The sequence below is a fragment of the Bufo gargarizans genome, chromosome 2 (genome assembly GCF_014858855.1).
Source record: "Bufo gargarizans isolate SCDJY-AF-19 chromosome 2, ASM1485885v1, whole genome shotgun sequence".
Classification (NCBI taxonomy): domain Eukaryota; kingdom Metazoa; phylum Chordata; class Amphibia; order Anura; family Bufonidae; genus Bufo; species Bufo gargarizans.
Window position 1 is genome coordinate 239,168,822 of NC_058081.1, and position 27,697 is coordinate 239,196,518.

Below are 27,697 nucleotides of genomic sequence, written 5' to 3' on the forward strand. Positions count from 1 at the left end.
TATGTATATAATTTCACATGCGTTAATTCATAGTTTTGATGCCTTCAGTGTGAATCTACAATTTTCATAGTAAAAAAAATAAAATTATAAAATATATATATATATAAAAAATATGTGTGTGTGTATATATATATATATATATATATATATATATATATATATATATATATATATATATATAATATGTGTGTATATATATATATATATATATATATATATATATATATATATATTTATTAGGAGAGTCCCCGGAATAATAATGGACGGACGATACGTGCCACCAGAGGTCCTGGCCTCGGTGGAGTAAGAACCGGATCATTGCGGTTACAGCGGCGAATGCTGCTGGCGCAGCGTGTCCGGGCCGGTTCTTACTGGGAACAGGTAAAGAGTGGGGGGGTGCCTGTTCCCCACGGCCAGCCCAGGTTTTTGGTGGAGCTGGGCCTTTAAGAACCCAGCCTGCTGATGATGGGGGTGGGGTGTGTCTTGCTGAGCTGGAGATTTCCACAGACAGAGTGAGTGCTGATGAAGGAGAGTCTGGGCGCAGCACACATTGAAGGATAGCCCTGGGACCTGTGGTGCTACAAGCCGACGGGGCTCTGGCCTGAGGGAGACAAAGGCAGATAGCCTAGAAGCCTGCAGAACTGCTGTGGTCTGTCCAAAACAAGGTGACTCAAACATGCTGTTTATTTTCTATGGAAGGACTTTTGTTCTATGCACTATGTGGATATGCACCTGTGTGGTCTGCACATTGCCTGTTATGCCGTTGGTGTGAATAAAGTCACAGTGTATCACAAAGACTGTCTATGATTGCCTCAATACTGCCGCCGCTACCGTAGCCTACCACGAGCACATCCCCACAATATTATATATATATATATTTTATATTTTTTCCATTTTATACATCTTTAGCATTTTTATTTATTTGGTGAATTCTGACAATTGCGTTTTAGACTTGAGAAAGGAGCGTATGAGCTCCGAAACACGTCGTCACTTGTGTGTCAATAAAAATAAAAAAAATAAAAAAAAGACTGATCATCTATCTACTGAGGTCGTGTCTTTGCGCCAAGAGGTATCGTTCCCTGTGTACTATTATAGTGCACACCCCCCCCATTGGCAATTCTATAACCAAATGCATACCGGAATGCCTTTAGAGTCATTCCGTTATTCATTCCGTCATAATAGAAGTCTATGGGCTGCCAAACGGATGCGTCCTGTTTCCGTTATGCAGGAGGACTCCCCTGCATAACGGAAACAGGACGGATCTGTTTGGCAGCCCCATAAACTTCTATTATGACGGAATGAATAACGGAATGACTCTAAAGGCATTTGATTATGCATTCCGTCATAGAATTGCGTTATGGTCCGTGGTAACGGAAACCATAACGCAATTCACCTTTAACCAACAATCGAAGTGTGAACGAATTTCAAAATATGAAATTCACTCATCTCTAGTCACAACCAATATTCACAAGACAAGTACCGTTTTAAAACTAAGATCCACCCCATCAAGCAACATACCTGTTTTAATAGGTTTGGTCCTGCTGACAGGTGCTTGTTAAAGTGGTTGTAGGGATTTTAATGGGAACTTGTCACCTGTGCTATGCTGCGCTCACTAAGTGACAGACCCAATGATTTCATCGAGCTAGTATTGTGACACGCCAAACCTCAACCCCAAACCTCACAGCGTGCGCCAGCTCTGAGGAAGATGTCCGTTAAAGGCTTTGTTTCTGTGCCCTCCTGTGGTCGCTGACTGGCAGGTTTCTTTCCTGAGAGGGAGAGTTCATATCACCATTTTTATCCTTCCCTAGGCTACTTTCACACTAGCGTTCGAGCGGATCCGTTCTGAACGGATCCGCTCTTATTAATGCAGACGGTGGCTCCATTCAGAACGGATCCATCTGCATTATAACTTAGAAAAATTTTCTAAGTGTGAAAGTAGCCTGAACGGATCCGTTCAGACTTTACATTGAAAGTCAATGGGGGACGGATCCGCTTGAAGATTGAGCCATATGGTGTCATCTTCAAGCGGATCCGTCCCCATTGACTTCCATTATAAGTCGGAACGGATCCGCTCGCCTCCGCACGGCCAGGCGGACACCCGAACGCTGCTTGCAGCGTTCAGGTGTCCGCTCACTGAGCGGAGGCTGAGCGCTGGCAGACGGATGCATTCTCAGTGGATCCGCCTCCACTGAGAATGCATTAGGGCCAGACGGCTGCGTTCAGGGCCGCTTGTGAGCCCCTTCAAACGGAGCTCACAAGCGGACACCTGAACGCAGCAACCATCGATTTCAACGAAACTTGGTATACACATCCCTTGTCACCTGTAAAGAAATCTTGTGGGGGGTGTCATACGCCCCTACACAGCAGCTGCCTGGAATTTGGATGGATTTTTTGCGACTGTCCTGTCGCAGTATGTCACAGTGCGGCACCATAGCTTATCATTATAAAAATTGCTGAGACAAAATGTTGCGTGACACATGTCCTTGTGTAGCCCTAGCATTAAAGGGGCAGGGCACTGTGGAGGTCACTGTTAAGGCAGCAGGGTACTGTGAGTAGGGATCGACCGATATTGATTTTTTAGGGCAGATACCGATAATTTGTGAACTTTCAGGCCGATAGCCGATAATTTATACCGATATTCTGGGAATTTTCATTTTTGAAAAAAAAAATAAAAAATTCCCACAAATCTGCTGAAAATTAATGTTTATTGTTAATGTGTATTTTTATTTTTTTGGTAAATCTTTCTTTTTCATTTATATTTAATATTTTGGTGTTTTTATTTTTATTACTTTTTTTTAAACTAACTTTTAGCCCCCTTAGGGACTAGAACCCTTGTCCTATTCACCCTGATAGAGCTCTATCAGGGTGAATAGGAGCTCACACTGTCCCTGCTGCTGTGTGCTTTGTGCACACAGCAGCATGGAGCTTACCATGACAGCCAGGGCTTCAATAGCGTCCTGGCTGCCATGGTAACCGATCGGAGCCCCAGCATTACACTGCTGGGGCTCCGATCGGAGGAGCAGGGGAGAGGGAATCCTGTGGGGGGCGCACTGCGACTGGGGTGGGGGGGGAGGGCACCACTGTTTAATACTGGGGGGGGGGGGGGCGCACGGCGCCACCAATGCTTAATACTGGGGGGGCTTGGGGGGGAGGCGCACTGCGCCACCAATGCCTAATATTGGGGGGGGAGGGGGGGGCGCACTGCGCCACCAATGTCTGATACTGGGGGGCTTGGGGGGGGCGCACTGCGCCACCAATGAAGCTTAATCTCTAATTTATTCATATACAGGAGGCGGGAGCTGGCTGCAGGATCACATAGCCGGCTCCCGACCTCTATGAGCTGTAGCTGCGATCCGCAGCACCTGAGGAGTTAACTACCGCAGATCGCAGCTACAGCTCATAGAGGCCGGGAGCCGGCTATGTGATCCTGCAGCTCCCGCCTCCTGTATATGAATTAATGTGAGATTAAGCTTCATTGGTGGCGCAGTGGCCATAGCTCCTCCCCTCCTCTTGTCCCCTGTCCTCCCATTGGCTGGAGCGGCAGCAGCAGCACAGGGGGAGGAGACACTGCTCCTTCTACCCTGTGCTGCTGCTGAGGGAACACGGAGAGCGCTGTCAGCAGCGCGATCTGTGTTCCCAGGACGTTATCGGAATATCGGCAAAATAAATGCAGATACCGATAACGTTCAAAATCCTGAATATCGGCCGATAATATCGGTAAATCCGATAATCGGTCGATCCCTAACTGTGAGGTCACTTAACGGAGCAGGGTACTGTGGAGGTGACTGTTAATGGAGCGGGCCCCTGAGGAGGTCACCGTCAAGGGAGTGGGGCGCTGTGAAACTAACTGTTAAAGGGGCAGACTATTGTGAAGGTCTCATTTTAAGGTGGCGGGCCACTGTGGGGGAAGGGGTCAGTGTTGAGGGGTGGGGGACTGTAGAGTTCACTGTTATAGTAGATACTGTTGATATCTTAACATACCCGTGCGAAGCAGGGTCCTTCTGCTAGAGATTCACTAGCTTCAGCAGTGATAGTATTAATGAAGGATTCTCAATGTCATCACCTGCATGTTCAGCATTAGGAGAGATCCTGACAGTCCAGCTTTCCCCGAATTGCCCATTCCTAACTCACAAATGACGTGACAGTGCTGGGTCAACCATGTATTGCACAGCAGAATGCACCTCCCAGGTTCCGGGGCCCGAAGACATCAATGGGTAACATTGTTTTCTTAGGGTATGTCATGTGAATACCTTCTTTCACAATAGCCATCAATCTAAAATCTAATTAAGCCGTTCTAACCGCAGGGCATGATACTGACACAGAAGAATTGGTGTGTTTGCCTATACATGATTTAACTCTATACCAACCACCACAATGAGTGTCCACTTATCGGAAGGTGAAAACTAAGCCTCCATCCCTTCTTTACCAAGAGGCCAAACTGGCCGGACAGCAGGACACCATGCAAGCTCCTATCAGTGCAATACACAAGAAGTAAATCTATTCTCACAAAACCATATATCAATCTATACCATGCTGCCTGCAGACTGCTCTGCATTTTGCGGTGACAGGTTCCCGTTAGAGAACCTGTCACCTCTCCGGACATGTCCGTTTTAGTAACTACTAGAGCGCCTATTCTTATGACTCTACATCGTGCCATTCTTCTCTTACTCCTCCTAGAAGTTTATGGATAAAGGTATAGATGGGAGTTACAGGTTGGGGGTCTGTCCCTGCACAGTATGCCACTTGCAGCACTGATTGGATTGTCTCAGACTGTGCAGTGACAACCCCTGCCAACAGGTAACACCCATCTGTACCTTCACCCACACACTTCTAGCAAGAATAGAAGAAAGGCAAAACATAGGCATAAGACAAGTCAGCCTTTTGCCAAGGGTCTCTGTCACCAGTTTACAGGGCGCTGCATACATAAGGTGACGGATTCCCAATACATTAGAGAAAGCACTACAGTAAATACAATCCCCACTTCTACAATTTTGATATGAGCCGGTCTGTTGTGAAGGTGCAACAAAGTAACTGATACTTTCACAGCAACCACAGCACAACAGTAGAGAGGGTGAAGCACAAGGTAAAGGCCCGTCTATCTGGTCATGACAACATACAAGTGTATTATCCAGTGCAAATACTTCTGTAAAACCCAACCCCGCACACCTACAGGTACACAATGTCTGGAAAATAAAATCTAGTTCACACTCACGTAGACTGGCTTTAATAATAAATCATAGGTTGCTGTGTAAGGACAACGCAGGACATCTTCCTAACTTTTCAAGAGCAAGACGAAAATGACAACTGTAAAAAAGCCTCTTTTTACTAATCAGAAATAATAATTACATTCATTTTATTTTTCCAAGATTCTGTGATGAACTTAAAGGGGTTCTGCAGTTTTTTTAAACTCTGGATAGATCATCAGCATCTGATCGGCGGGGTCCGCCGCGGCCTTCTCTCTGACCGCAGGCCCAGTGACATTACAACTAGTATCAATGGCCTGGGCGGGGCTAAGCTCTGTTCACTTGAATGGAGCTTAGCCCCGCCCAGGCCATTGATACTAGTCGTGACGTCACTGGGCCTGCGGTAAACAGCGAGAAGGCCGCGGCACTACTGCCAGTGCCGCTGCCTTCTCAAACAGCTGATTGTCAGGGGTCCTGGGTGTCGGACCCCTGCCGATCAGATGCTGATGATCTATCCAGAGGATAGATCAGATTAATAAAAACTGCAGAACATCTTTAACCCCTTAAGGACCGAGGACGTACCGGTACGCCCTATTTCCCGAGTCCTTAAGGACCGAGGACGTACCGGTACGTCCTGACTTAAAACCGTAACTCCGGCGCCGCGGGGGTTAATCGGAACGGGATTTCGGCTGAAATCATTCAGCCGGCATCCCGTAACAACGCAGGGGGGGGTCATTTGACCCCCCCGTATCGGCGATCGCAGAAAACCGCAGGTCAATTCAGACCTGCGGTTTGCTGCGCTTTTTGCCGTTTCTGATCCCCGCGGTCCCTGACCGCGGGGATCAGAAACTTCAGAGTGCCCGAAATCAATATTGTTAACCCCCCCCTGCACCCCTGTATGATTTGATGGCGGCGGGAGGTGCAGGGGGGGTGTCGCATGCAGTGGGGGCGTTGCGGGAGGCGGGCGGTGCGGCAGGCGGGATCGCGATCCCCCGCCCGCCTCCCATTGCATAATCGTTGGTGTACAGTGGGTATACCAGGGTGCCAGCACATTGCTGGCACCCTGGTATAAACGGCTGACATCGTTGATGCGATGTCAGCCGTTTAACCCTTTCCATACAGCGGTCCGTACGGACCGCTGTATGGAAAAGGTTAACAGTAAGAGGGAGCTCCCTCCCTCTCCGATCGGGGGGCTGCTGTGCCTTTGCAGCCCCCCGATGGGAGAAGGAGAGAGCCCCCAGACAGCCCCCCCAGAACCCTGTCCTTACCCTTCCCCGTCTGCGCAGTTCTGACCATAACTGAGCAGACGGGGAAGGTTCCCATGGCAACAGGACGCCTGCTCAGGCGTCCTGCTGTCCATGGTGCTGAACAGATCTGTGCTGAAAGCATAGATCTGTTCAGTGTAAGTAAAATACAGTGCAGAACCCTATATAGGTTCTGTTCTGTATTTTACAGACATCAGACCCACTGGATCTTCAAGAACCAAGTGGGTCTGGGTCAAAAAAATCAAATAAAAAGTGAAAAAAGTTAAGATAAAAAAAAAAAACATTTATCACTGAATAAAAATTAAAAAAATAAAATACACTACACATATTAGGTATCGCCGCGTCCGTAACGACCTGATCTATAAAATGGTCATGTTACTTTCCCCGCACAGTGAACGCCATAAAAATAAAAAAATAAAAACTATGAGAAAATTGAAATTTTGCCCACCTTACTTCCCAAAAAAGGTAATAAAAGTGATCAAAAAAGTCGCATGTACGCCAAAATAGTACCAATCAAACCGTCATCTCATCCCGCAAAAAATGAGACCCTACTCAAGATAATCGCCCAAAAACTGAAAAAACTATGGCTCTTAGACTATGGAAACACTAAAACATGATTTTTTTTGGTTTCAAAAATAAAATCATTGTGTAAAATGTACATAAATAAAAATAAAGTATACATATTAGGTATCGCCGCGTCCGTATCGACCGGCTCTATATAAATATTACATGACCTAACCCCTCAGATGACCACCGTAAAAAAAAAAAAAAAAAAACTGTGTAAAAAAAGCAATTTTTTGCCATCTTACGTCACAAAAAGTGTAATAGCAAGCGATCAAAAAGTCATATGCACCCCAAAATAGTGCCAATCAAACTGTCATCTCACCCCGCAAAAAATTAGACCCTACTCAAGATAATCACCCAAAAACTGAAAAAACTATGGCTCTTAGACTATGGAGACACTAAACAATTTTTTGGTTTTCAAAATGAAGTTATTGTATAAAACTTACATAAATAAAAAAAATTGTATACATATTAGGTATCGCCGCGTCCGTGACAACCTGCTCTATAAAATTACCACGTGATCTAACCTGTCAGATGAATGTTGTAAATAACAAAAAAAAAAAAATGCCAAAAAAGCTATTTCTTGTTACCTTGCCGCACAAAAAGTGTAATATAGAGCAACCAAAAATCATATGTACCCTAAACTAGTACCAACAATACTGCCACCCTATTCCGTACTTTCTAAAATGGGGTCACTTTTTTTGGAGTTTCTACTCTAGGGGTGCATCAGGGGGGCTTCAAATGGGACATGGTGTCAAAAAACCAGTCCAGCAAAATCTGCCTTCCAAAAACCGTATGGCATTCCTTTTCTTCTGCACCCTGCCGTGTGCCCGTACAGTAGTTTAGGACCACATATGGGGTGTTTCTGTAAACTACAGAATCAGGGCCATAAATAATGAGTTTTGTTTGGCTGTTAACCCTTGCTTTGTTACAGGAAAAAAAATATTAAAATGGAAAATCTGCCAAAAAAGTGAAATTTTGAAATTGTATCTCTATTTTCCATTGAATCTTGTGCAACACCTAAAGGGTTAACAAAGTTTGTAAAATCAGTTTTGAATACCTTGAGGGGTGTAGTTTATAGAATGGGGTCATTTTTGGGCGGTTTCTATTATGTAAGCCTCGCAAAGTGACTTCAGAGCTGTAGTGGTCCCTAAAAATTGGGTTTTTGTAAATTTCTGAAAAATTTCAAGATTTGCTTCTAAACTTCTAAGCCTTGTAACATCCCCAAAAAATAAAATATCATTCCCAAAATAATTCAAACATGAAGTAGACATATGGGGAATGTTAAGTCATCACAATTTTTTGGGGTATTACTATGTATTACAGAAGTAGAGAAACTGAAACTTTGAAATTTGCTAATTTTTCCAAATTTTTGGTAAATTAGGTATTTTATTATGCAAAAAAATTAATTTTTTTGACTTTTTTTTACTAGTATCATGAAGTACAATATGTGACGAAAAAACAATCTCAGAATGGCCTGGATAAGTCAAAGCGTTTTAAAGTTATCACCACTTAAAGTGACACTGGTCAGATTTGCAAAAAATGGCCTGGTCCTTAAGGTGAAAATGAGCCCGGTCCTTAAGGGGTTAAAGAAGACCTTTCATGCATTTTTTTTTTTACTTGCGGGTTACACTCCGCCGAGGACATCATTGTTGTTGTTTTTTTTTGAATACTCCTCACGTGCCCTGCGGTTTTTGTGCCCACTAGTTAATACTAAGCATCGGTACAGGGAGGAGGAGTCCCCAGGGTTTCTCAGTGGGTGTCTCCTTCTCCCTGGCTGCGCCATGGTCTAATCGCAGCAGAGAGCATTTTTTCACAACCCCTTTACATTAAAAATAATATCGAGACCTTTCTTTGCAAAATCGCCCAGTTCTGCCACTGCATTACAGTATCCAATAGGTATCAGCCTATTTGTGAACGCAGTTCAGGGCTATAAAACAAGCTACAATTCAAGATCAGCACATGATAACCAATTCAATACATTACTGAGTTGCTAAACTTGTTATGCAGATTATATCTTTATATAAACTGTAAAAATGTGTGCAAAGGCCAACATACAAATAAAACACCACTGTCACAAACAAGAGCGAGCCAGTCACACACGAGCGAGTTCAATGCACAAAACGTGCAGCGTGTGGCAGTGACAAGTTCCCAGTATATAGTACTTAGCAGCAGGACCTTTATGGGAAGAAGGCAAGCCAGGGGAGGCAGTGTGATGCTCCTGGAAACTTGGTGTGGATGTGGATATGAACTACCTACCTAAATACTGCTGCAAAGCGGTTCACCCCTTTGTTGCAAACATACTGACTAAGGGTCCATTCACACGTCCGTAAGTGTTTAGCGGATCCACAAAACACGGACACCTGCAATGTGCGATCCGCAATTTGCGGATCGCACATCACAGACACTATAATAGAAAATGCCTTTTCTGGTCCGCAATTGCAGACAAGAACAGAACATGTTCTATTTTTTTTCAGGAACAGAATTGCGGATCCCGAAAATGCAGATTTGCATCCATTCCAGCCCCACTGAAAGTGAATGGGTCCGCAAATTGCGGAACGAATGCGGACCCAAATTACAGACGTGTGAATGGACCCTAATGGCGGTGGGCTTTTTCAGAAGGAGTAATGCCCCTGCCATAATGCAAAAAGTGCTCATGTATGGTTTGAGGAACATCAAGAAGTTAAAAGGTGCCGACATGGCCTCCAAGTTTGCCAGCTCTCCGTCCCATCTGTGGGATGTGATGACAACACAAATGTGCTCCATGGATACCCCACCTCACAAATTACTGAGCTTAAAGGGCTTGCTGCTAATGTCTTGATGCCAGATACAACACAAAAAACTTTAGAAGTCTTAAGAGCCCATATCTCAATGAGTCAGAACTGTTTTGGAGGCAGAAGAACCACCTAACCAAATTTACAGCTAGGATATGCCCCCATTGTCTGATAGGTGCGTGTCCCACCTCTGAGACCCGCACCTACAAGGAGAAGAGAGCCGGGGAGAGTTGTAGCTGGAGGACCCTGGGTTTCCCGGGGTCCGTCCACCACCAGGCGCAGCTCCCCGCCTCTCCCATTGAAGTGAATGGGAGCGCACCGCGCATGCGCGGCCACCGCTCCCATTCATTTCTATGGGGCTGCCAGAAATAGCCGAGCCAGCGGCTATTTTCGGCGGCTCCACAGAAATGAATGGAGGGCGGCTGCGCATGCGCAGTGCGCCCTCCTCAACTTTCTCCGCTCCGTTCACCTTGTAGGTGCGGGTGACAGAGGTGGGACCCGCACCCATCAGACAATGGGGGCATATCCTAGCGATATGCCCCCATTGTCTAAGATGGGATAACCCCTTTAAAAGGAACCTGTCACCATGAAAATGCAAAGGGTCTGGTCTCCTCCGTTTGAATGAGGTGACAGTCAAGCATGCGCACTGCTGCTGGATAGAACTAATGGCTGTGCTCGGCGATATATGGTAGTAGCATAAATTCTGAATGGAGCAGCAACATGCTCGACTCCAGCTCAGTTCAAATAGGTGACATGGGACCTCATGATCGGTGGGGGTCTGCCCACTGGGACCTGTGGACAGGCAATACATGGTCACTCTAGGACAGCCCCTTTAAATTCAAGTGCACGAGGACGGTACAATACACATGCAGGATGAAAGCAGCAGCGCAGGAATGTGTCACAGCTTGCACGGTAACCTGAATTACTGGAAACGTTTACTCAACCAACATCAACATGGAAAATTTCTGACACTCATCAGTAAAGTGGCTGCTGCTGATCATACAAACAGTCCGTGGCAGAAAACACGTCTAATTATTAGTTAGGTTTCTCACTTGCTGTCCCAAGAGACAGCTGCAAGAGCAATGTGATGTTCTTCTGATATTGGTGAATACATCAGATTAATAACCACAACTAGCCCGGTGTCCTCAGACGCTATACGCTGGCATCAGAGCGGGCATGGTATGCTGCTTAGTTACTGGCATGTCTGGTTCAGCAACTACTGGCATTCCTCATGTGGTAACAATTCTGAAGGATCTTTTCTTACAAATGTATGCTGTGCTATGCCTCTATTATCCCTACTATAAATTGCCAACCAGGTGTTACTGCTACCCTTGTCAAAAAGGTTCAGAATATTTTTTATTTAATTTTTTTAACATTGAGTACAATTAGGTTAGTTACTAAACCAGACGTGTCAGGAGAGGTGGCGGCACTGGCGGGTCCTCCTTAAATCCACGAATGCAAAGGTTAGGTCAACTGATCAGTTCTTTTTCCGGTATAGAGCCCCTAGGACGAAACTTAATACCAGAAAACTTTAACGCAAGTGTGAAAGTACCCTTAGGCCCTTTATGATGCTATGTAACCCTTTACAGTTCTGGAATGTATTGGATAACACTGGCAGCATTATGTCAGTGTTATCCAATACATTCCAGAACTGTAAGGGTTACATAGCATCATAAATCAATATAATGCTATGTGACCCCCGGCAGTGCTGGGAGGTCAGGCCCGGTGCTGCGTTGCGGACTCGCTGCAGGAGGAATGCTCGTCTGCAAGGGGCCTTACTTTTGCTACAAAAATATTACTAAACTAAAACAATAGTAGCTCTTTTATGGCAGGAAAAAATTGCTGTTAGTGCCCAAAGCTCTTTTAAAGGGGTATTCTAGTTGTGAAGAGTTATCCTTTAGGCTGGGGCGATGATCTTGGCTGCAATGCAACACCTGTCACATGACCAAGGATCGCTGTGTAGCATTACTGCTATAGAAATGAGCGGGTTGACAACACGACTCGCAATCTGCCGCAACCGCAGAATCACGAAGAGAAAATTTGGCAGGGTTGCGTGACACGTCGCAGCCAAGATCGCCGTCTACCCCAGGGGACTATTAGATAGGTGGGGGTTCTACCGCCAGGATCCCATTCCCCACTAATCACAGGCCCTAAGGGACATTGAAATGAACGAAGCAGCAGGTCAAGAATGCGCACCGACACTTTATTCATCTCTTCGGTAGTTCTGGAAACAGGCGAGTTGTACACGGCTGTCTCCGTACAACTGTAGAGATGAATAGAGAAGCACTGCGATTCCGGACCTGCTGCTCCATTACTTTAGTGAGGTCCCAAAGAGGTACTGGGCCCCCATAGCTACAACCCTCACCATCTAATGGTTAGCCCCTATTTTGTAGATAGCAGATAACTTGTCACAACTGGAATATCCCTTTAACGCTCACATTTAGGTTTTTTGAAGCCACAGACAGACAACAAAAAATAAATAAAAAAGAGAAGACTTAGGCTGCTTTCACACTAGCGTTCGTTGGTCCGCTCGTGAGCTCCGTTTGAAGGAGCTCACGAGCGGACCCGAACGCCTCCGTCCAGCCCTGATGCAGTCTGAATGGATGCGGATCCGCTCAGACTGCATCAGTCTGGCGGCGTTCAGCCTCCGCTCCGCTCGCCTCCGCACGGACAGGCGGACAGCTGAACGCTGCTTGCAGCGTTCGGGTGTCCGCCTGGCCGTGCGGAGGCGTGCGGATCCGTTCAGACTTACAATGTAAGTCAATGGGAACGGATCCGCTTGAAGATGTCACCATATGGCTCAATCTTCAAGCGGATCCGTCCCCCATTGACTTTACATTGAAAGTCTGAACGGATCCGCGCAGGCTACTTGCGAATTTTTTTAAAGTTATTAATGCAGACGGATCCGTACTGAACGGAGCCTCCGTCTGCATTAATATGATCGGATCCGTTCAGAACGGATCCGATCAAGCGCAAGTGTGAAAGTAGCCTTAGCCTTTACTTTATGTGTGTTCTCTGTTTATGATAATTTCCTGGCCTTTTTGTTAAAAGCTACAATAAAAAAAAAACTGAATGTGGAAACCCAATCTTACACAGGCAGAATTTTCTGTAACTACAGAGATCAATGCGCGTTTATTTTCACTGGGCAATTATCGGGAGGGTTTTAATCAAGTCTTCAAGCTAACCTTCATTCAAAACTCTCCCTCATAGAGTTATATCAAGGGGATGGATGGGGTTTTAGCTGCCTAAAAGATGCAATCAACAACAAACTAGCTGGTTTGTTGACTGACATGTTTTCAAGGGGCAATGATCAGGAGTCTATCATCAGCCTGTGTAAAATTACTTTAAAGGAGGAGTTCATTGGTTTCATTGCGATTTTAGAGTACCCCAAACACTGCATGTTTTTGTTATACCTGTTTTTCATGTCAGCACTTTCCTCCCCCTTATCTCAGCTTCACTGCATCTTGGCAGGATGTTTACATGCAAAACTTCCTGTTCCCATCAGGAACTTGTTCCACGTGTCTCACTGTTTTCTCTGCAGTAGTCAAGCCCTCTAGACCGCCCCTCTCCATGTTAGGTGGTTCAAACCCTGCGAAACGTTAAAGCAGAGCATGCTGGGACTAAAAACCCAGCAGGAAGCAGATGAAAACAGGAAGTTCTTCATGTAAACATCCTGCCAGGATGCAATGAAGATAACAAAAGGGAAAGGTAAGTGCTTATAAGATGAAACAAGTACAGGTCCTTCTAAAAAAATTTAGCATATTGTGATAAAGTTCATTATTTTCTCTAATGTACTGATAAACATTAGACTTTCATATATTTTAGATTCATTACACACAACTGAAGTAGTTCAAGCCTTTTTTTGTTTTAATATTGATGATTTTGGCATACAGCTCATGAAAACCCAAAATTCCTATCTAAAAAAATTTGCATATCATGAAAATGTTCTCTAAACGAGCTATTAACCTAATCATCTGAATCAACTAATTAACTTTAAACACCTGCAAAAGATTCCTGAGGCTTTTAAAAACTCCTAGCCTGGTTCATTACTCAAAACCGCAATCATGGGTAAGACTGCCGACCTGACTGCTGTCCAGAAGGCCATCATTGACACCCTCAAGCAAGAGGGTAAGACACAGAAAGACATTTCTTAACGAATAGGCTGTTCCCAGAGTGCTGTATCAAGGCCCCTCAGTGGGAAGTCTGTGGGAAGGAAAAAGTGTGGCAGAAAACGCTGCACAACGAGAAGAGGTGACCGGACCCTGAGGAAGATTGTGGAGAAGGACCGATTCCAAACTTTGGGGGACCTGCGAAAGCTGTGGACTGAGTCTGGAGTAGAAACATCCAGAGCCACCGTGTACAGGCGTGTGCAGGAAATGGGCTACAGGTGCCGCATTCCCCAGGTCAAGCCACTTTTGAACCAGAAACAGCGGCAGAAGCGCCTGACCTGGGCTACAGAGAAGCAGCACTGGACTGTTGCTCAGTGGTCCAAAGTACTTTTTTCGGATGAAAGCTAACTTTGCATGTCATTCGGAAATCAAGGTGCCAGAGTCTGGAGGAAGACTGGGAAGAGGGAAATGCCAAAATGCCTGAAGTCCAGTGTCAAGTACCCACAGTCAGTGATGGTCTGGGGTGCCATGTCAGCTGCTGGTGTTGGTCCACTGTGTTTTATCAAGGGCAGGGTCAATGCAGCTAGCTATCAGGAGATTTTGGAGCACTTCATGCTTCCATCTGCTGAAAAGCTTTATGGAGATGAAGATTTCATTTTTCAGCACGACCTGGCACCTGCTCACAGTGCCAAAACCACTGGTAAATGGTTTACTGACCATGGTATTACTGTGCTCAATTGGCCTGCCAACTCTCCTGACCTGAACCCCATAGAGAATCTGTGGGATATTGGGAAGAGAAAGTTGAGAGACGCAAGACCCAACACTGTGGATGAGCTTAAGGCCGATATGGAAGCATCCTGGGCCTCCATAACACCTCAGCAGTGCCACAGGCTGATTGCCTCCATGCCACGCCGCATTGAAGCAGTCATTTCTGCAAAAGGATTCCCGACCAAGTATTGAGTGCAGAACTGAACATAATTATTTGAAGGTTGACTTTTTTTGTATTAAAAACACTTTTATTGATCGGATGAAATATGCAAATTTTTTTAGATAGGAATTTTGGGTTTTCATGAGCTGTATGCCAAAATCATCAATATTAAAACAATAAAAGGCTTGAACTACTTCAGTTGTGTGTAATGAATCTAAAATATATGAAAGTCTAATGTTTATCAGTACATTACAGAAAATAATGAACTTTATCACAATATGCTAATTTTTTTAGAAGGACCTGGATATGGGGCTAAAGGCAGTGTTTGAGGTAAGCTAAACAGACAAAAAAAATATTAAACCAGAGAACCCCTTTAACTTTTTGGGTTATTTTCAATTAATTTCTACAGAATTCCTTCTGTCTTGAATACTGAAAAAAAATCAAGTTGGCACCTTGCATAGTCTACAGACATTCACCAACCCGATCCGTCTATGCTTCCAAATCTTCACAGTTAAAGTTTTACTAACGCTTAAAAAAAAAAAAAAATGTTTCATATGTCAGAGTGCTGAGACCCCCACCAATCTCCAAAAGGAGAGGAGAGAGGTGCACGCATATCGCGCGTGCGATATACCGTTATGGCCGCTGCAGCAGATAGCTTTTTTTATGCTCACTGCCGTACTAGCCACACACTGATGCCAACTCATAACATCTGTTGCATCTTCAACATGTGAGAAAAAAAATAAGCTGTACTAACACATTCTCATCTTCACGAAACATTAGGAGGACAATGCCCAAGAGCCAGAAAAATGTACAGCTAGCAGCTACATTCAGCAAAGCGCAGATTCCACAGTACAGCCATCTCCATTACCATAGATTCCTATTCTAACAGCCTGACTATCACTCCCATCATTCCTGCCTTACAATAACCACATAGGAGTGAAGGAGTTTAACTGGTGCCTGGTGGGGGATTGAGTGTGTCCAAACATCTTTACTACAAAGTTTATCTGTGGAATATACAAGTCAGCGGGTGAGAGCGTCCCTGCCAAGAAGACGGAACAGAGCAGATATTACAAACACCAGCCTGTCTGCGCACAATGCGGCAAGTTTATTAAAAGGCACAGGCATTTCCAGGCAGTTCGTGGGCCAGAAGTTTAAGTCTACACCAGCTATGAGCTGACGTAGATATGAAGCGGTTTATGGAGTAAATGACAGCGAATCTATCAGGCCACAACCCTGAGCCATGCCCTAAGCCCCAGCCATGCAAGAGAAGTGAAAAGTCCTAAATTATGGCCCAAATATAGCGTGCTCCATAATTTGCAACAATACTGGCGTAAAAAGTTTTATAAATGTCTTCTAAAGTTTATAGTTCTGAAACTGAGGCCTGTACAAGGGGACAGTCAAGAAATGTCATGTGACGATGCCTGCCCAGAGCACTTCAATTAGGGTGCTTTCACACTAGCGGCAAGGAACTCCGGCAGGTGAACAGCCTGTCAGATCCGCGCTGCCGCTAGTGCACGTGTGCCCCCGGACTACTGCTCCGGCCCCATTGACTATAATAGGGGCGAGCCAGAGTTTCGGCGGCACCACGGCAGGCATGCAGAGAGGCGGCCAGAATAAAACTACGACAACGTAGTTTTATTCCGGCTGCCTCTCGGCATGTTTGCCGTGCTGCCGGAACTCCAGACTGCCCCCATTATAGTCAATGGAGCCGGAGCAGTAGTCCGGGGGCACACGTGCACTAGCGGCAGCGCGGATCTGACAGGCTGTTCATCCGCCAGAACAGCCTGCCGGAGTTCCTTGCCGCTAGTGTGTAACTAGCCTTATGTGGTTCAGGTTTATTTCAAGGGGTTTTCTGAGTTCAGGGCTGAACCCGGATATAAGCTTTTCTTTTACTATACATGAGTGGAGCATTTTCTTGCTCCAACGTAACCCCTTGCCTTGCAAGTATCAAAAGTAAAGGGCATGTTAAAATACTAACAGACTAAGGCCTCCTGCACACAACCATAACAGTTTTGCGGTCCTCAAATCGCGGATCCACAAAATGTGGACACGGTCCATCTGCATCAGACATTTTTTTTGGGGGCCATTGTTAAAGCCTATTCTTGTCTGCAAAACAGACAAAAATAGGACAGGATCTGTAATTTGCGGCCCTGCCTCACGGATGCAGACCGCTCACAGATGACATCCATGTGCTGTCCATTTTTTTGGCACACCCTATATAAATGAATGGGTCCGTGTGCAATCTATGTATGGTTGCATACATGAGGCCTAATGCTCTACTCTCCCCAACATCTGCCATTGGGGGAGGGTCTAGAGCAGTGATGGCTAACCTCCAGCACTCCAGAAGTGGTAAAACTACAACTCCCAGCATGCTCCATTCATTTCTATGGAGTTCTGAGAGCAGCCAAGCAAGTGTGCATCTTGGGAGTTTTAGTTTTACCACAGCTGGAATCCCAGAGGTTAGCCATCACAGCTCTATAGGTTCCCATACATGTTATACGATTGGCCAGTCCAGACGATATCCATCTAAAGCCAAGTTCAAACGGCCGCAGTATTTTGCAGATCCACAAAACACAGATACCGGCCGCGTGTGTTCCACAATTTGCGGACCGCACATGGCCGCAACCATAATAGAAAATGCCTATTGTCCGCAATTGCGACCAGCAGCTCCGTCCATTTCAGGGGGACGCAGCACGGCGAAACGTACGTCGGGGAGATCCAGCGCCTATTCTGACCCTCACTGGTAGGTTCATATTCTGTCCTTGGTTAGCTGTCTTTGATATTAGTTTTTCACCCTGAGCAGCTCATGTCATTTTTCCTGGAACGGTGATAGTCCCTTTATATTTGTATATGGGTGATTGCATTCAGGATAATACCTCATTGCACCCCAGTTTAATAGTATTACAGAGTCCACCTTCCCGTTGGCATTAACCATTGATGGTCCCTTCCATGAGAATAGTCCCATAAAGTAATAGGTGTAGTAGTTATTAGATACATTCACTATAATGGCTTATTATTATTGGTATAATTAAAATGTTATAGAGATGGAATCATGTTTACAATTATGATTGTTCAATAAAGATTATATATATTTTTTTAAATTTAATGGGACTTGTTGTACTCATTCATTGAAGTGATTATAGAAGTACTGTAGACTTCAGAAGTCAGGTCGACCACTCAATGAGCAAGACGCTAAAGCTGCTTAGATATCAAGAGGTTACCCAACTGGTTAAAAGGGGTGTTCCACGACCAATAGTTATAACCTTATCCACATGAGAGATGATAAATGTAAGATTGGTGCACTGGGACCCCTGCAATCACAACCACAGTGGTCCTGAACCCATGTTCTGGAGGCATCTGGATGTAGCGGTGGTCGAGCATGTACCCTGCCACTCCATTCCAAGTCTACAAGATGATGGCTGAGTACAGGGCCACTTATCTGCCGTCACAAGCCTACAATAGCTCCTGATTTGCAATACCTAACACAGTGGTCCCTCAAGTTACAATATTAATTGGTTCCAGGACGACCATTGTATGTTGAAACAATTGTAAGTTGAGTAATCAGTTCCAAAGCCCCAAAATGTCATCCAAGATAAAAGAAAAGGAAGATTTAAGAAAACTAAGCAGATAACTTAGACAGATAAAGTAAGTTCCTTACATAGAACAGTCAGGAATCCAGCTATTAGTGGGTTGTCTAGTTTCAACTTATGATGGGTCAGAAAAGAGGATTTTATACTGGAAATATTGTATCCCGAGGGATCACCATATTACAAATGCTAGATAAATAGGTACTTTCTATAGCTGCAGATGCTACATTACTGAAAGTCCCTGACAACAGGGGACATGGTTCAGAGAGGACAAGTTTACATATGGAAACATATGGCTAATGTGTCTGAGGACATGACGCAGGGAAAAGGAGAGGATTTTCACAACCCCGGGCAGGTAAATGCGACCCCCCACCAGGAAAAGAGGCCATTTGGTGCTGTCTGCAGGCGTTAAAGGGCCAGAAAATCAAAGAGGATATTGTAAAGTGAAGGACAATGCTGGAAATAGTGCTGCCTGGCCACACAGGAAATGTGCTGCTGACGATTTCCCAAGAAGCCTCCACAAACTCCTGGAAAAACAGTGGCACAAGGGTGGAAATTACCCAAGTCAGTCCGTATGTCCCTGGCAGGCAGCACCTGTCATAACGTGATGGCTTTGGCTTCCCTACATGTTCTCACAGGATCTCCAGCTTCTACTTCATCAGTACGACACAATCTACGCCTGATCATGACTGCAGCTAGTGCTCACAATTCTGCCCATTACTATACTGATAAGCTGCCCATCAAGTACAGTAATCCAAGGAGGGGTCTCATGGAGACAACCCCCTGTCCATAAGCCCTATATCATAGAGGGAGGGGGCTCCTTCCTGGTGGACTTCATGAACCTTTGTATTAGGGCTCGTTCACAAGAATGTGTGATGACTGTGTTGTGGACTGCAAATTGCGGTCCGCAATGCACAGGCACCTTCCATGGGTCAGGCGCATGGGGATCGCAGACCCATTCACTTGAATGGGTCCACGATCCTTCCGTTCCTCAAAAAGAGAGCAAGTTCTATCTGTTTGCAGTGCTGAAGCACGGAACCCCAGAAAGCACTCCGTAGTGTTCCGTATTTTCAGATCTGCACGGAACGGTGCCTGTGTATTGCGGATCTGCAAATGCGGTCCATAATACGACAACAGCATCACACGGATGTTCACTATGTAATGCTATATTTCCCCTGCAAAGCTTCTAATAGATATAAAGCCTGGCTGGCTGCAACTTCTCCAGGTAAAGTCAGCGGCATTCTGGGGCTGCCGGGCAAGAGTCCTGGGAAGACTAGCCCATCATCCTCAGGCCTTCATTCTGAAGGAGTTGGTCTAATAATCCAGACAGTGAGTCTCAAAAAAACAAGAGGAGAGGACTGTGCAAAGATAACCAACTTTAAGGTCAACGACACCTTCAAAGGGGTTTTCTAGGCATGCTCAACCTGTGGCCCTCCAGCTGTTGCAAAACTACAACTCCCATCATGCCCGAACAGCCTACAGCAGGGCATTGTGGGAGTTGTAGTTTTACAACAGCTGGAGGGACGCAGGTTAAGCATGCCTGTTCGAGGACATCAAGATAGGTGATCAGGTCAGTAGGGGTCTGCAGGTGGAGGGGCTACTACACAATGCGCGGAATGAAGACTGGCGTGGTCTCGATCTTCAAGGGTAGCAGAAGTCAGCGGCCCACCGATCCGAAACAGACCTGTACTCAGGATAAATCATTGATATCTAACCCCCTTTAAAGAGCCAAGGATGGGAGGGTATCTCCAGTATAAGAGCCCAAAACTACAGCCACATTGCTGTTCCGATCCAAGAATGGAGAGGAGCCACCAAGACGCTGGAACAGCCCTGACTGCTCCCAATACTTCACCACCAGTCTAGCAAGGTTTTCAGCAACTTTACTAGTTGTGCAATGAAACACTCTGTAGTTTGTGTAACCATTTCCTCAGAGTTTAGGATCTCTGCTTGTAGCCACTGAATGGAAGCTCATCAAATATCAGAAGTACAACAAAAGAGCACAACATCAGAGATGTGAAGAAGGAGAACACCTTTACCTCCCAACCTGCCTCCTACCCAGATGAAGGAGAACACCTTTATCTCCCAACCTGCCTCCTACCCACATGAAGGAGAACACCTTTACCTCCCAACCTGCCTCCTACCCACATGAAGGAGAACACCTTTACCTCCCAACCTGCCTCCTACCCACATGAAGGAGAACACCTTTACCTCCCAACCTGCCTCCTACCCACATGAAGGAGAACACCTTTACCTCCCAACCTGCCTCCTACCCACATGAAGGAGAACACCTTTACCTCCCAACCTGCCTCCTACCCACATGAAGGAGAACACCTTTACCTCCCAACCTGCCTCCTACCCACATGAAGGAGAACACCTTTACCTACCAACCTGCCTCTTACCCACATGAAGTAGAACACCTTTACCTACCAATCTGCCTCCTACCCACATGAAGTAGAACACCTTTACCTACCAATCTGCCTCCTACCCACATGAAGGAGAACACCTTTACCTACCAAACTGCCTCCTACCCACATGAAGGAGAACACCTTTACCTACCAATCTGCCTCCTACCCACATGAAGTAGAACACCTTTACCTACCAATCTGCCTCCTACCCACATGAAGTAGAACACCTTTACCTACCAATCTGCCTCCTACCCACATGAAGGAGAACACCTTTACCTACCAACCTGCCTCTTACCCACATAAAGGAGAACACCTTTACCTACCAACCTGCCTCCTACCCACATGAAGAAGAACACCTTTACCTACCTGCCTCCTACCCACATACCACATGGAATATAAGCCAAGGGGTTGGCAGCATCGCAGATCAAATCAGTTAAAGCTCTATTCAGACTCGTTGACAACCAGCTTTTCCTGCTCCCTGATGGCCGATCTGTGGACCAGGACTTTAGGACAGCCGGGCTGAAGTGTTGGCGATATGGGTTGTCACCCAGTTTTTTAAACTTGCCGACTCCGGTCCTGGGTGGCACCATTCTCAAGGCCCTAACACTTTCTCCAAGCAGTTGTCAGTCAGATTCAGCATCAGAACTGGATGTGACAGCGGGGGAGGGCCCCTGAGAAGCCCCTCAGCACCCCGGGGCCACCACACCCTGTCCATCCAGCGGCAGAGACAATGCCGCACCCAGGCAGTGCACATAGCTGTCAGGAAGAGGCCCGCACAGGGTGGGATGGATGGCTGCGGGCCTCCCCGACAACAATGGCTGCGGGAGAGCACCTACCCAGAAGCAGCAGCTTGACCTCCCGGGCGGCTTTCTCCCCGTCCTCCCGCAGGTTCCGGTCGATCATCTTACTCCTCTCCACCGCCGCCTTGTCCTCCGCGCTCAGCGTACATCCCATGGCGACAGCGCTGCCGGGACACTCTGCGCACACAAAGCCGGGAGCGGCGGCGCTCACCGAGGATCAGGGGGCTCGGGGTGGGCGGAGGCCAGCAGGCGACACGGCTCTATGCGCGCGGTCTCGGGGGGAGGCGCTGTGGTAAATGAGGGCTAATGATGCTGAGGAGCCAGCCAGACGCTCCCTCCCCAGGCTCCGGCTTCCACAGCTGCTTCTCCCCTGAGCTTCTGTCCTTCTACAGAGAGAGGAGCACGCGCACACCTTCTGGCTACACCCCAAGGGTAAAGCTTGCCACTCTCCACAGTACCCGGATTGAGCAAGCGGACGTTCCCCGCCTCCGGCTCCTTATTGGATGTCGACGTGCAGACGGCCCCCGTTTAACCCCCTCCGGACCAGAAATGTGCGCTGCCGGATGCCGTGATGAGGGCGGGCGGGGAGTGATCGGGTACGAAAGGGTTAAAGGGATCTGACGTCACCACGCTGTGTGTTTATAAAACAGCCAGCGGAGGAAGCGTTATTGTATTTGAATGTCAACGGTTGTGAGTGTGTGGCGGAGCCGGGCACTTGTCGGTGCGGCTTGTTCTGAGGTGAAGGTCACACGGCGCTGCAGCTCGCGCTCTCTTGTATTGCTTGTAACGTGTATGCCGCATACAGTCTTGAGTTTTCTCCATGTGCTTATGTGTCTGCACTACCAGTGTCTGTATGGGTGTTGGTGTGCCATAGTCAGTATGTGTATATGCAGGCTCGGACTGGCTTACTGGGGAGGCCCCCAATCTCCTGTGCCTGGAGATAAGGAGGAGGTCATTATTTATTTTGTTTCTCAGGAGAGAGAATTTTTATAGCCACTAGGTGGCAGTATTGCACAGTGATGCAGCCTCCTACTGGTGTAAATTGTACAAGAGGCCTCGCAGTATTTCCTAAGTTTCCTGTGCTGCTGGCAGTGAAGGGGGAGAGAACATGTCTGGCCATCCTCCTGCTCTCTGAAAACTGGCTGTTGGAGAGAAGGACTCCTCTGTGGGGCTGGGCTGATTTCTTAGATGTGTGACAGTAGTGAGCTGTAGGAGACTGTAAGGGGGAAATGGGGGGATTTGTTTGTAGCTGATACAGGTCTATGAATGGGCCGCTGCTCTCTGCAGAGTTCAGAGTGGCATGGGGGGGGGGGGGGGACTCTGCCCTAGGTCTTCCAAATGCTTTAGGTGCACCCTCGTAAGTGCCTTAGCTCTAGATGCCCCCACTCTAAATGCACCCCTAATATTGAATCTTTTCTAGTTGGCCCCTAATACCTCTGCTCCAGGATCACAACTATTACCCTGCCTTAGGTGCACCTCCATTAGTGCCCAGGCTCCAGATGCCCCACTCTAAATGCACCTCTAATATTGCCTCTTCTCCAGTTACCCCCTGCTCCAGGATCCACACTACTACCCTGCCTCAGGTGACCCTAATGCCTCTATTTCAGTTAAGTACTAGGGATGAGCGAATCGACTTCAGATGAAACATTCGATTCGCATAAAACTTGGTTCGAATACTATTCGGAGCAGGAGCTCTGTGCAGTATTAGAATGTATTGGCTCCGATGAGCGAGACTTCGTGCAATAACTTCATAAATTAATTTGTACTGTAAAAAAACATTTCCTGAACTTGGGTTCGGTACCAAGGTAAACTCAGTTGGCGGTATTTCACTATGTTGGGCAGTCTCTTCTTTGACTTTTAGTAGATTTGAGCATTGACTTTAGTGGGAACCAAAACCGAGGAACTACATCGATAGATACTGTTTTGTCTCCCTCAGTGTGAACTGCACTCGAGTTGAAGCAGCGCGGTTTTCTATATTATACACAGATGTGACAGGGAGTTGCGGTGGCTGTATGTTGATCTAGAGCACCGTGCGTGCCAGGAGCAGGTAAGTATGTTCAGTGGAGGGGCCTGGGCATTCTGGAGGTTGTTAGAGGGATTGTAGACCCCTTTACTGGGAACATGTGGTAACTTCTATGTGACATGTTGGGATTAAGTGCTATTTATTTTTACGCACTTGTATAGCGCTGCTATTTTCTGCAGTGCTTTACAGACGTCAGCATCAAGCTGTCTCCAGTGGAGCTCCCAATCTAAGGCTACTTTCACATTAGCGTTCGTGGCTCCGCTTGTGAGTTCCGTTTAAAGGCTCCGTCCAGCCCTAATGCATTCTGAGTGGATGCGGATCCGCTCCACAGGCGGACACCTGAAAGCTGCTTGCAGCGTTCGGGTGTCCGCCTGGCCGTGCGGAGGCAAACGGATCCGTCCAGACTTACAATGGAAGTCAATGGGGGCGGATCCGTTTGAATTTGACACTATATGGCTCAATTTTCAAACGGATCCATCCCCCATTGACTTTCAATGTAAAGTCTGGACGGATCCGTCTGCGGCTACTTTCACACTTAGAATTTTTTTTTCAATATAATGCAGACGGATCCGTTCTGAACAGATCTATCGTCTGCATTATATGAGCGGATCCGTCTCAGACGGATCCGCTCTGAACGCAAGTGTGAAAGTAGCCTTAGTTCCCTATCAGGAAACCCACGCAAACACGGGGAGAACACACCAACTCCATGTAGATGTTGGCCTTGGTCAGATTCGAACCCAGGACTCCAGCACTGCAAGGCATCAGTGCTAACAATAGTGTGGTTTGCCAGGTTTTTTCCTTTTTGTAGAAAAGTTGTGCATTTTCCTGTGAGTGCTATTTTTGCCACCACATTTACTACTGGTTTAGCATTTTCTGACACTCGCCATTGTTTTTACAAAAAGATGGGCAGGCTATGTGTGGGAGCCCTGGGGCATAATTAATTTTGTGTGCCAGCGATCTACTCCATCTCCTGTCTAGGGTAGACTTCTGGTGCATGGACAGCAGAAGATGCAACAAATTTGTTAAGAAGTGTGGTCAGATCTTCCACCAGCATTGTGTGTTTTTTGATCAAATGACGCCCATGGGTGGGTGTTTGTTAATGCCAATTGTGACATCTAGTTGCAGGTTATGGCGCACTGAATAATTGTGCTATAGGGTATGACTATTTGAGCTTACCACTTTTGTCAAGTGGTAAGCTCAAAGGGAGCCAGACAAAAACCTCAGCGTGGGGCTGGAGCGGATTCCCGGTGGGCCAGCGTTGGTACGGTTCAATCCTAACGCTAGTGTGAAAGAAGCCTTAAAGGGAACCTGTCACCCAAAAATAGCTTACTAAGCTGTTAATAGTACCTTTATAGTGCTGCATAGTAGTTTCCTAATGCACTTTTTCATCATTTAGCTGCATCTATCCTCCTTGAGAAATCAATGTTTTATTCACCCGCTGCCCCCTGCTTCAAGTTGGGTTTTAAGTCAAGGGGGCAGCGGCCTAGGCGTCTCCAATTTTGCTCTCCCCGCCGCCTTTGACACGCCGGATCTCAGTGTCGGGACCGCACTCCCAGCCAGCATGCGCAGTAAAGGGCTGCTGTAGCGCGATCCCAGCTCGTACACTCAGCTGGCTTCAGTTTATCTACTGCGCATGCGCCTGGCATCTTCTGTAACTGCGCTAGTATGTAAGGCTGGCGGGTGCATGCGCAGTAGCGAAACTCAAGCCGGCTGAGTGTACGAGCCTGGATCGCGCTACAGCAGCCCTTTACTGCGCATGCGGGCTGGGAGTGCGGTCCCGGCACTGAGATCTGGTGTGTCAATAAAGGAGGCGCGGAGAGCAGGATTTGAGACTCCTAGGCCGCTGCCCCCTTGAATTCAAACCTGACTTGAAGCAGGGGGCAGCGGCTGAATAAAACATTGATTTCTCAAGGAGGCTAGATGCGGCTAACGATGAAAAAGTGTATTAGGAAACTACTATGCAGCACTATAAGGTACTATTAACAGCTTAGTAAGTGATTTTTTTTTTTTTTTTTTTTGGGGTGACAGGTTCCCTTTAATCTCCCCAATGATGTCTTCACATTTACAGTATAATGCTGGCAGTGCAGAGTCTGGGTTCTTCATGCACTCCCATCCCTTTACTCACCCTCCCATCACTGACCGTTTTCTCTTTGGGATTGGGAAGGGTCCAGATTCTCCCCTGACAGCAGATGAGGATCAAACTAATGAATTTTAACATGTTTGTTCCTTTTGTTGTTAGGGCGATAAGCTTCAGACATGGGATGCTGGCTGTCTTATAGGGAATCTCTCGCACTGATTTTGGACTATTGCTGATATCAAAACCTACAAAAAATATACGAGTCTCCATCTAAAGAACTGAATCAACACCATATTCATATCAAAATGTATTTTTTATTAGTACATCGTTTTAAGTCATCACTTCACATGATTGACAATTCACAACAATTAAAATACAAATTACTGGTGGTCCATGATTGTAAGCAGGAAAATACATAAAGTGCTAGTGCAAATGTATCATAGTCAGTAAATACACTGCTCAGTGCAAGATATACATCTAATTCAAAACGTGCTGTGAGATATGATGATGGCAGCTGGATAGGGTGCCTAATAGATACCCACGCTACAGCCATCCATGGTGAGAAGAGTATAGCAATGAGTGAGTCATACCATTATTAAATAGCAGGAGTAGATACCTCAATGCCATATGATAAAATCTCCTCAAAGACTTTTCAAATGATAAGCAAGGGTTTATGGTAAGCTGAATACACAAAAATAAATGTAACTGGTTATGACTTGCACCATTGTACAAAACAGTACAGCTAAATGCATCATATAGTAAAATCTCAGCAGAGACTATCAGGTAATAAACAAGGATACACCAGGCTGAATACATAGATAATATGTGAATAAATCTCAACACTAGATGAGAGTACTGACCAACATATAGTAAGTCATAATCATATCATAGGCATTATACTGACCAGTCCACAACCCGACATGTGTTTTGCGTACTGCTTCCTCAAGGGGTAATGGAGCTAATGATTATGCTGGATATAAATAGGGTGAAGGAGGCAATCGCAATAGCGTATCTGGCCAATCATAAACCAAACACCTGTGCCCGAAGAGCACCAATAGGTTAGAGGGTGATTTACAAACCAGGCATCACCTGAAAATAAAAGATTCACTATATGGCGCATGGACCTCCCGCCACGCGATCCAGGAGCGCACACCGAAGTCCGGAGGAGGGGAGTCACTCGAGATCTTGCACGACGCCCATCCTCATGGAGCCCGGAGCGGCGCCGCAACCACGACTCATGCGCTAGGAGTCTATGCCCACCATGAGCGCCATATTGGATGCCAGAAAAAAGAAGGGGGGCAATGAGGTTAGCAATGATGTCACCACTCCAACATGTATGATGCATACAGCAGGAATAATATATCCGAATATTAGCATACCATGTCCTTCGCCCTATTTATAGCCACACTTATTGCTATACTCTTCTCACCATGGATGTATGTAGCGTGGTATCTATTAGGCCACCTATCCAGCTGCAAAGGTTATATGTCGCAGCACCTTTTGAGTTAGGGTTTTCTCACTCTAGCGTTTTTCTTTTCCGGCACTCAGTTCCGTCAAAAGAGCTCAATGCCGGAAAAGAACTGATCAGTTTTATCCCCATGCATTCTGAATGGAGAGCAATCCGTTCAGGATGTCTTCTGTTAAGGCCTCTTTCACACTTGCATTGTCCGGATCCGGCGTGTACTCCACTTGCCGGAATTACACGCCGGATCCGGAAAAATGCAAGTGTACTGAAAGCATTTGAAGACGGATCCGTCTTCAAAATGCTTTCAGTGTTACTATGGCAGCCAGGACGCTATTAAAGTCCTGGTTGCCATAGTAGGAGCGGTATACTTACAGTCCGTGCGGCTCCCGGGGCGCTCCAGAATGACGTCAGAGCACCCCATGCGCATGGATGACGTGCCATGCGATCACGTGATCCATGCGCTTGGGGCGCCCTGACGTCACTCTGGAGCGCCCCGGGAGCCGCACAGACGGTAAGT

The 27,697-nt window shown here is 46.4% G+C and overlaps 1 protein-coding gene and 1 long non-coding RNA gene across 3 annotated transcripts in view; one reads left to right on the plus strand and one right to left on the minus strand.

Moving 5' to 3' along the window:
- The window catches only part of GNAI1 (G protein subunit alpha i1), a 73,074-nt gene extending 50,930 nt beyond the window's left edge, over positions 1-22,144 (minus strand). Inside the window, exon 1 of one of the 2 annotated variants that reach the window (XM_044280131.1) lies at positions 21,652-22,144. In XM_044280131.1, coding sequence (XP_044136066.1) covers positions 21,652-21,769 — 118 coding nt within the window. In that variant the 5' untranslated portion in view covers positions 21,770-22,144. The remainder of the gene's footprint in view (positions 1-21,651) is intronic. The other variant, XM_044280132.1, reaches the window with a different exon arrangement.
- Positions 22,145-22,236: 92 nt separating this feature from the next.
- Positions 22,237-27,307, plus strand: LOC122927850. Its single transcript, XR_006387825.1, has 3 exons — positions 22,237-22,353; positions 23,552-23,662; positions 25,878-27,307. It is a non-coding gene; the product is annotated as an uncharacterized LOC122927850 (long non-coding RNA).
- The last annotated feature ends 390 nt before the right edge of the window (positions 27,308-27,697 follow it).